Here is a 9,907-nt window from a genome sequence, read left to right on the forward strand (position 1 = left end):
TATCTTAAAATGAACTAAATTGTCTTTTTTATGCTATATGCTGACTTATTAATTGATTGATTATGATTTTAGTTTGTATATTACAGACTTTGTCATATAAATTTTTATAAAATCAATTTTTGTTTAACCAATTCATGTCTTCTTGGGCATTTATAACAACATAAAAATCATTGTAATTGTACTAAAAAAATCAAAATAAATCAATCAATTAATAAGTCAGCATATAGGTAAAAAAAAAACAGTTATTTCATATTAAGATTATATATATATAATTCTTTAATAGGATATATTTAAAACTTTCATTTTTCAAAATCTTACTAATTTGCTTATGTTTATACAAGTACATTTTTTATGTTACTCTTTTACTCTTACGTTGATTCTACCTTCTTTATATCTTTTTATTGTAACCCTAATGAAGACCTACAATGTGGGGCAAAACGTCAGCAGAAAATAAGTGTATAATAGATAACTATTATTTCCTTTCTTCTTGACTGCAGCCATGATCATCTCCTTAAAATTAATGTATGATCAATAATCTAGATATATATAAATAAATATTAAAAACGAAACACTCTGTTCTCTTGAAATGAAGTAGATATATTCAATAATTTTAATCATTAGCTGTTTACTTTTTATTTTTATTTTACTCATTTTAAATCAAATATATATTAAAAAATTTCTTTCAGAAAATTGATTAATGATTTCTTATTTGCATGGAACCAAACTCATATATTTACGCATAATATGGAATATTATCTCAAAAAATGATCAAACTTAACTACTTGAGAATTTTAAAATTAACTCACTTGTAGTTGTTTAGATCTTCTTTAGTTACAAGTCCTCCCAAAGCTTCAATATCTTCAGCTATTAGAGTCGTAAGTGACCCATTGTGTATAGCATTACCTCCCTCAATCATGATTGTCCGTAGTGTATCACAAATCTTTTTAGGTTTGATAACCGTACCCCTTCGATAAAACTGCTTTGTTTCAGGGTCCACAAACATTTGACTAAAACATTTTTAAAAAAGTTGGTATCTAGATTATTGTTATATACATGGACATTTTCATATATTTTAAAAATGTATTTGTTTGACACACTTTGACTTATTTTTTTATTCAACTGTACATTTTTTTAATTAATGAATACTGCATCAATCTTCATTAGTAGAAAATTTTTAAACAATAATAGAAAAGCCAAGGATTTTTCTGACAATCATTTTTGTTATTTTATTTCACAACTTCCTTTGTTTGAATCATTGAATTTTTCTCAGCTCTTTCGGATCAGATGTTTTGAATAAAAACAACTCTCAGCTAGCAAAAGAGATAAAATACTGAGAAATGAATATAATATAAGTTCAAAATTATTGATAGATGATAATCGTCCATTTCCAAATTGATGACTACATTAAAAAAAAATTGAAATGTAAACGATATATATATTTTTATTTCTTTATTATCAGAACAGCTTGCACCTTTATTATTTCTTTAAGTGTCCAACGTTTTGGCCTACCTGGCCATCCTCATAGACAATCTTAAATATAAACTTACACCTCACATCCAACAAATTAAAAACTGTATGCAGGCTATTCTGTCCACGTCATTAAATTCAATCAAATCAAATGTTTTGTCACTTTTCCATTAAATTTTAAAACTGTTAATTAAAGATTAACTTGACACTATTACTACTTTCATATCACATTTGATAATTAAAAGGTAAGAGTAATTAATTAGTAAAATTAATAAAAATATCAAAGTTAATATTAAGTAAGAAACCATATAATAAAGTAAGATTGGATAGTAAATTAAATTAAACTTTCATCTCGAGTAATAGTGTTGGTAAACAATTTAAATACTCTCTTAGTTCCAGGAAAAAACGAAATAAATGAAAACAAAAAACAAAGTGTAATTAAATGTTTTAAAATTTAATGGAAAAGTGAAAAAATAGGGTGATTTGACTGAATTTAATGACCTGGGCTGAATAGCCTGCAAATAGTTTTTAATTTGTTGGATATGAGGTGTTAATTTATATTTAAGATTGTTCTTGAGGATGGCCTGGTTAGCAGAAACTTTGGACAATTAATGAAATAATAAAGAGTGTTTTGAGACTTACCTTGGTTACAAAAAAGTTTTATTTAAACAATATAAACAAGTTTCAAAAAAGGTGAAAAGATTATATATAAAGTTTTTTTGTTATTTTTAACAGTTGATAATGGGAGGAGAGGGGGGTATAGTCTCATTCAAAAGACACCACTAACTATTTGCAATGCCATAACCATGAACTATTATAATTTAAAGTAATAAAGATCAATTATAAGAACATCTTAAATTATATTCCAACTAATATCGATTATAAGAACTCCTGGTTGAAGGTAACATTGTAATTAATCAACAAATTTTTAACATGGTAAACGATTTTATTTTTATTTTCAATTACTTTGAGTTATTACTGAGTCCCTCATTTAGCTATTTATTTTTTGAAGTATTACCTGAAAACGGGGTCATCAGCGATAGCAGGCCTGAAAAGAAGCGATTCATATTGAGGTTGAGATAGAATGTAGCCTTCGCCACATAACTTAACTGTTGGTTCGACTAGTTTAGCCCATTCTAATTTGCCAAATCTTTTCCACGCTTCATAATAGCCACGCAACTCACCTGGTACTCCGATGGCCAGGCCACCTATGAAAGATACTTCAATTAGTATTAATACCATTTATTTGAAATCACAACAATATGTATGATTTCCAATACTTGGCTCCAATATGATACAAGATTTACAATACAAATCTTCAGTGATAAATACTTTATAAAAATATTATTATTAATATAAAATCAAATATTTCCTTATTTTTTTAAAAATATAAAACCCAGTCAAAAAGTACTCAAGATTTCTCTTTAGTCCTCGAAATTTCTATCATAAAATTGATTTAGGATTGTATTATGTAGTAACTTTCATTGTGCCAATGATTTCTTAATCCTACAATATCATTATGATAAAATCATTATACACAAGTTTAATCAAGATAATAAAACAGATAATTGATTCGTCAATTATAATCAAGGATTTATAAAATATATTATATAATAAGGATATATAAAAAATATTATATAGATAATGAACAATAATAAATCAAGCTTTATCTTCCAATCTTAATCCAATTATAATATTTGATTCGTTTTTTAAAATATTATTAATTATGACAAGTTTTGTTATATTTGTTCAAACTTCTTATTTATAACTGTTTTAATTTTTAAGAAAGTTACAACAAATGGCTATATTTTATTTTTGATTATTACTCTAGCTAAATTTTTTTCCCATTATTTTTTATGACCTCTTCAAGGTCATTTCTGCCATATGGGAGGGGGACAGAAGAATTTATCTTCAGGTGAACAACCTATTCTAACCATGGTTAGTGGACAAGTTTCCATTTTGTGGGACTGCCATAAAAATAAAAGCCGACCCCTCCCAGGACTGATTTGAACTAGCACCACTGAAGTTTCAAGTTTATAAAAACCTTTGCCTCAAATCCATCTGCTACAACCAGCCCCAATATAAAAGTTGACTTCCTAGGCCTGATTCAAACAGGTGCCACTGCAGGAACAAGGCAGCTAAGGTTGTGATGTATTAATTCCATTGGCCCCAAAGGCCCTCTAGCTTTTATGGATGGAACAATACAAAACCCATTTTTTTCTGAGTATTGAAATTTGATTGTGAATTAGTACCATACATGTTTCACATGGAATAGAGGTCAGTTAAAGCTTTGAAATCTGCCCATTCCACTACAATCATTACACTTTTTCACTGATTAATAAATTTTTTAATTTTATTATATATTTCCATAATACCATGAAATGGCATTTTTTCATTATCACAAGTATTTTATGATTTTACATTTAAAAGTTATATAAAAAAAGAGTTTAGTTTAGTTTATACCCTCTCATAATTTTATGTATATATTTTTTTTTTATCATTCGGTACCTTTTTTTTCAATCCATATTATCTAGCAGCTTAAAAATGTTTTTTCATAATTATGATGTAGCTGGCAACACTGGAACTACTAAATAAAAGATTTTTTTTTAAAAAGTAGTGCCTGGTTCATTATTTACAAGTTAGGTAGCAGCACAATTCAAAACCAAAAAGATGACGAATTCAACAACTTAGCTCAGATTTGTTTATTAATCCAAAAATCTTTCATTCATTACATGTACAATGCCAGGAATAAAAGGAATGTAAAGTTTCATTTAAATGACTTTGCCTATTCTTCTGATAAAAGGACGTTTGTTGATGTTCATAAAGTATTCATGAGTAAACCTTTGGACACTTCAAACCAGGAATTATTGAACAATTAAATGAGCAAAAAGTTTTTTATTTCATCATAATGTTAAAAATAAGACTGCTCATAATATTAAAAATATTTTAAAGATGAAAAACCTGTCTTAATCATTATTTAAGTTATAAAAACATTAAGCAATTGAATTTTAATTGTTTAACTAACAAACTAGAGTAGACTGCTACTTTAGGTGTAAAATAAACATATTGATGATCTAGTTCAATAGAAAAATATTTTAATTACAAATATTTGAAGGTGTATGTGTGTGAAGTACCATATTATTTTAAAAAAAAAATTTATTGTTTTTATTTTTATTAGATTAAGATCTTGATTGCAATTACAAAAGCACAACAACTTATCATTTTTTAATTTTGTTTTTATTCTTCTTTCATTCTTTTAAATAATTTAATTTTTTTATATTTCATGTATCTTATAATTATTTTTCATACTCCCTAATGTGATATACTTGGTATTGATTGGTGCATAGGAAAATATTTATCTTTTCAAGATTTTAATATAATGAATTACTTAAGTAAACTTGAAATTTTTATTTTGATCATAAATAAACATCGGTAATTGCAATTGATTACTCAAATGTCCTTGGTAAGAAAACTCCTTTCAATACAAACCTGTCCTTGATTGTTGTTGATCACCAGAGAACATCCTCAAATTGGCTGCAGCTGGGGCAGTTTCTCTGGCAATAAGACTGTATGGTTTTCCTTTCATATACAATGTCATGATAAATCCACCTCCCAACCCCATACTCTGAGAGTTGACAAGACCATTGCAGAATAAGGCACCAATTGCTGCGTCAACAGCACTTCCACCCATCGCTAGTAAATCACTGAAATTCCATTACCCATAAACATTCATATAATTCTATAATTATAAAAGAAACAGTCTTAGTAAAAAAATTATGCCTATACCAATAATTACGGTACCAAATTATATTTTCAACAATTTCTGGTGAATTATAAGAAAAAGAAATGGTGTAAAATTGATGTATTTTAGTTACTATTCAAGTAATACTTTTAAATTACACATTATTAACATTAAATGAGGCATTCAGTCCCAAAACCATACAAGTTACTTTTCAATTTGTTTTAATTAAGTAGCAACGGCTTTGTTGAATTCAAAATTAAATCTATACCAATGTCCATGGTATAAAATTTTTATAATATAATTTATAATAAAATAAATAAATTTACCAATAAAAATATTTTTATCTATTTCTTATCAGATATAAGAAAACAAATTGTATTTTTATTACTATACTAGTAAGCACTGTTTTTAAATTTCACATTATTTTCATTAAATTAGGAATCCAGTTCCAAAACCACACTAGTTATTATTATTTTTTTTTAGGAATTGCATTGTTTCTAATCATGAGGGAATCAGATCTAATTTAACTAGTTTGTATATTAATTCTGTTTATCTTGAGAGAACATAGTAAAAAAAAAATTGTTAGTTAAAAAAAAAATAAGAATGAATCATAGCTTATTCTGAACTGCACATCTGAAATAATCTCTAAAAAAATAAATAAATGAAAATATAAAGTATATAACACATTAATAAAATAATTTGGTATTGTAGACATTGTTATACACCTGGTGCTGAATTATTTTTTATTTGAAAAATATTTTAACAATTTATTTGTGATATTTAATTAATAAATAAAAAAATTAAATTGTTGTATTTTAGTTAATGTACAAGCAACCTGTAATTAAACTATTTTGGTTGGAAATTCTTTTGCCTTGGGTTAATATAGTAACAATTGAAAAAAAAAATATCATTAAATTGGTTAGTTTTGAACTGAACACCTGAAATAATCTCTAATTTAAACATATACAAATCTGAGGAGTGGAAACAGGGATAAAAAAATATAACAAGTAAAAAAAAAAGAGTAACTTTATTATAAAAAATTATAAAGTATATAACACATTTAATTTAGTCTTCATGTATTTATTACCTTAGGAATAAATGGACTTATTCTAGACTAGATACATGGAATCATAATTCAATGCATCAAAAACATAGCCAATAAAGTTACCTAAAATCAAGAGGTAAATGTACTAAAAAATGTCCAAATAATGCCATATCACAAAACCTTGAATACAAGTCCACTTCAGTTCAACAAATTTCCATCAGTTCTTCACAGCCGGGATTTTCTTTTTGTTGGCTTCAGTGTTCTGCATCTTGGTCACAATTTTCCTCGAATGTCCACAGGGATCATTATGGTTGGTGTGCTCACTGACCTCTTTCTTGGTCCTTTGTTTTCCGCTGCTGCCACAGTAGAGTTGCTTATCGTGATCAAAGTTGTAGTGTTCGTATTCGTCGAAGTGGCTTTCAGACATGGCTTTGAAAGATCAAATGTCAAGACTAGAGACTAACGAGAACGTTAAGTGAGAACCTCACAGAGCTAAAGTTGAAAAACGACTGTTCTCTCCTCGGTTGCTACCTAGCTACACAGCTGTAGAGGTGAACGCGCATGCGCTAGATCAAGGCCAACTGACGACATGGAACGTGTTTTGGTTTTGTTTTATTGATATTTACTGTTTACCATTGTCACGAAAGGAAGTTCGTTCCAACTCAATATATAATTGTGTCTGAGGGTAGCAAGGAAATTATTTTCTCAAGGCTTACGCATAAATTCGTTTTTTCTGAGAGACTTATAAATCGATAATACAAAATTTGTGTTTATTATTTTTACAGAATAGTAAATAAATAGTTTCAAAATCACCGACAAACATTATTATTATTCCTAATTATTTTTTAAATTTTAAAAATGTATAACGTACCCATACCTTCAACTATATAAGTGCTACAATTATATTTTTGAGGTAGTTTTTTTTTGTTATTGGGTTTCTTAAATATTTGATGTAGTTAGCATTTTTGAAATACCATTCTTAGTGTGAGTTGTATTTGAAATAAATAAAATTTCGATGTACCGTTAAAAGGAAGAAGTGGGTTATACACCCACTTGAGTGAACCAACCCGCCTAGTCGTGATTTAATGTTTTCGAACCTTTAGGTATCAATGTTATTTTATATTATATGCTATGTCAGGTGTGTTATATTTCATTTCTATTTAGAGGCTGTGGTGACGTTTCAAGTTGGCATTTAACATTATAAATATATTGTACTAATTATTGGCAGTATTAGGCTTCATGTTGTTAGCGTTACGCAAAGTTCAAATGAATTGCAACTCTCATTTCTTCAGCCCATCCTTGGTTTTAAAAATCCGACAGTTATTGTCTCCTCTCTTATTTTCCTCTATTTTGATTTCGGTTCTCAAGTTTAGGGAGAATCACTGATGGACTTATAAACGCTGATAAAGCGTTTTATGAATTAATTTATAAGATTTATCCTTGGGGACACATATTTCTTGCTATTAAAGCGACCTAAAGTACCTTTATTCCTCTTCCTGACATCTATTTTCGTTCCCTATTCTAGTCTGTAAGTAATAATGAACCTTCCTACATATATCGGTGAACTTGCGGTGTGTTCCTCTATTCTTCCTTGAACGCCAATCAGTGTTACAGAACCCAACCAATTAATATTTATACTCCGTCACCTAGAACTCCTTTCTTTGACGAATCCTTTCTAGTCCATTCCTACTCCTTTTGGATTTCCTTAAGTAAGTTTCCTATTCGTAATGCCTTCAAACATAAGCTATTTCTTTACCCCTTTAAATTCCAATCTTCTGATCATATATATAAAGACCCGTGGTTCCCAACTGGGTTCAGGGGACCTCTTCCAGGGGTTCTGCGAAATAATTTAAGAATCGGTCCTTTCGCGTTAACCCAGCCCAGTTTTGAAACTTACCACCTCCAATTTTCTTTAAATTTTGCACAGGTTTTGTGTTGGTATTCTAGCATTTCTTATCTTTTTCTGAATAAACGGATCACTATATTTGTATTATATGATAGTATAGGGGTTCCGCTATTTTCCTACTTATGCCAAAAGGGTTTCGCCGCCAAAGAAAGGTTGATAATAACCGATATAGACAATTTGATATTTTGGACTTCATATCTAGACTATAATCTTTTTTTTTTTCAAATAACCCTGTAAAAGGGTACGATAAATCATATATTCTATAGGTATATAAATAATTGACAGTATAATATCAAGTATGAAGAAGAAAGTCTGGGTTGCGGTCAAAAAAGAACAAAAATAGTTAACAACTATTTATTTTGCGACGTTTCGCCACACTTTGTGACGAGCTTCTTCGGGGCTGTTCAAGTTGATAGCTTTAGAGGCTTTGACAATAAATAGGAAGCGTGGAGGAGTGAAGGGAAGGGAACCGTTAACTAACTTTTTGACCGCAACCCTGACCATTCTCTTCATATTCATAATCATTTATGTTTTTTTGGGATTTGATCCCAGAGTAAACATAAAATTTTTTATTTCATTTTTACTCCATGCTTCTCAGCATTCATAATATCGATAAAACAATTTAAGTTATCAACAAAATTCTAGGATATACATACAGCTTCAGACTAGAACATTTTGGTCTTTTATTTCTTTGATTTCGCACCTTCTGAGAAGAGAACATTAAATTGGAAATATAGTTACTTTTCATTACAACATTTTTTTCTGGGAGATGTACTATAAGTTACACTAACAGTGAAATATGGTGGTTTGTTAGTTATTGTTGTGGTTATCGTTGTTGTTTCTTATCGAATTAAAATTCGGTCTAATTCAATCCATATCAGCTCCAGGATTTTCACAGTGGCGGTGATAGTGACAGTAATGGTGATAGTGAAAGCTGTTGTAGCCATTATGATCGTGTAAACTGACATTTGCTATCGTAATATTAGAATTTGCTTGATAGTAATAGTGCTATTAACTATTTGCACATGCGCGACGAACTTGCACGACAGAAATCTGTCACATAGAGTCTATTCTTTGGAGATAATGACGTAGGCGTAACCTTGGTGCTTAAGTCACTTGGTGGTATCCATGAAAACCGAGGATTCAGAACTGGTCTTTTACTATAAATATCTTTTATACTTAGTAGAAAAGGTCCAGGAAGTTTGCAGACAACTAACGGGTGTAGGAGAAGGCAAACTATAAACTTTCCTAACAGCTTTGACACGGATTTACCAACTTACTTAAGGTTTGGAGAGAATTTTCTAACCTTTCCCTAAATATTTTTGGAAATCTGCCCTCTCAAAGTTTGGGTATAATAACCTCTTTGAATTATGTTTTGCAACAATTTCCGCAGTTTGAGGGATGAAACCCCTCTCGTAAATCTCCTACCTCCTGTGAATGTTGCTGATAAGCTTTTGGAATTACTTTTTAATAATTCTAACCAATAACTAATTGTTGTCAATATTCGATTGATTGTTTTCTTGTTAATTATAAAAGTGAATGTATTCCTTGTATAACTATACACATACAGCTAAACCGTCGAACATCAAACGTATCCAATTCTTTCAATCCAAAATCCTTAGAACCATAGATGTTCTGTATGTATGGTATGGTAATGTACGTTCTGTAGGAAACGTAGTAGGGTTCATTAACCCTACTACGTTTCCAACAGAACACTACACCATGACCTACATATCCCTTTTGTCCT

The 9,907-nt window shown here is 29.2% G+C and overlaps 2 protein-coding genes across 8 annotated transcripts in view; both read right to left on the reverse strand.

Annotated features, from left to right (window-relative positions):
* Window positions 1-9,907, reverse strand: part of LOC106679977 (glutathione hydrolase 1 proenzyme) — a 134,779-nt gene that overhangs the window by 6,805 nt on the left and 118,067 nt on the right. For all 7 annotated transcript variants that reach the window (XM_014419400.3, XM_014419404.3, XM_014419405.3 and 4 more), the window contains 3 exons: window positions 4,957-5,171; window positions 2,486-2,675; window positions 807-1,007 (listed from right to left, as the gene is read on the reverse strand). In XM_014419400.3, coding sequence (XP_014274886.1) covers window positions 807-1,007; window positions 2,486-2,675; window positions 4,957-5,171 — 606 coding nt within the window. The remainder of the gene's footprint in view (window positions 1-806; window positions 1,008-2,485; window positions 2,676-4,956; window positions 5,172-9,907) is intronic.
* On the reverse strand, window positions 6,218-6,782 carry LOC106679979 (nuclear protein 1). Its single transcript, XM_014419407.3, has one exon. It carries the CDS (start codon window positions 6,679-6,681, stop codon window positions 6,472-6,474), a length of 210 nt encoding a protein of 69 aa, XP_014274893.1. The 5' UTR covers window positions 6,682-6,782; the 3' UTR covers window positions 6,218-6,471.

The sequence above is a fragment of the Halyomorpha halys genome, unplaced genomic scaffold, assembly GCF_000696795.3.
Source record: "Halyomorpha halys isolate HHAL.00 unplaced genomic scaffold, Hhal_1.1 Scaffold237.1, whole genome shotgun sequence".
Lineage (NCBI taxonomy): Eukaryota > Metazoa > Arthropoda > Insecta > Hemiptera > Pentatomidae > Halyomorpha > Halyomorpha halys.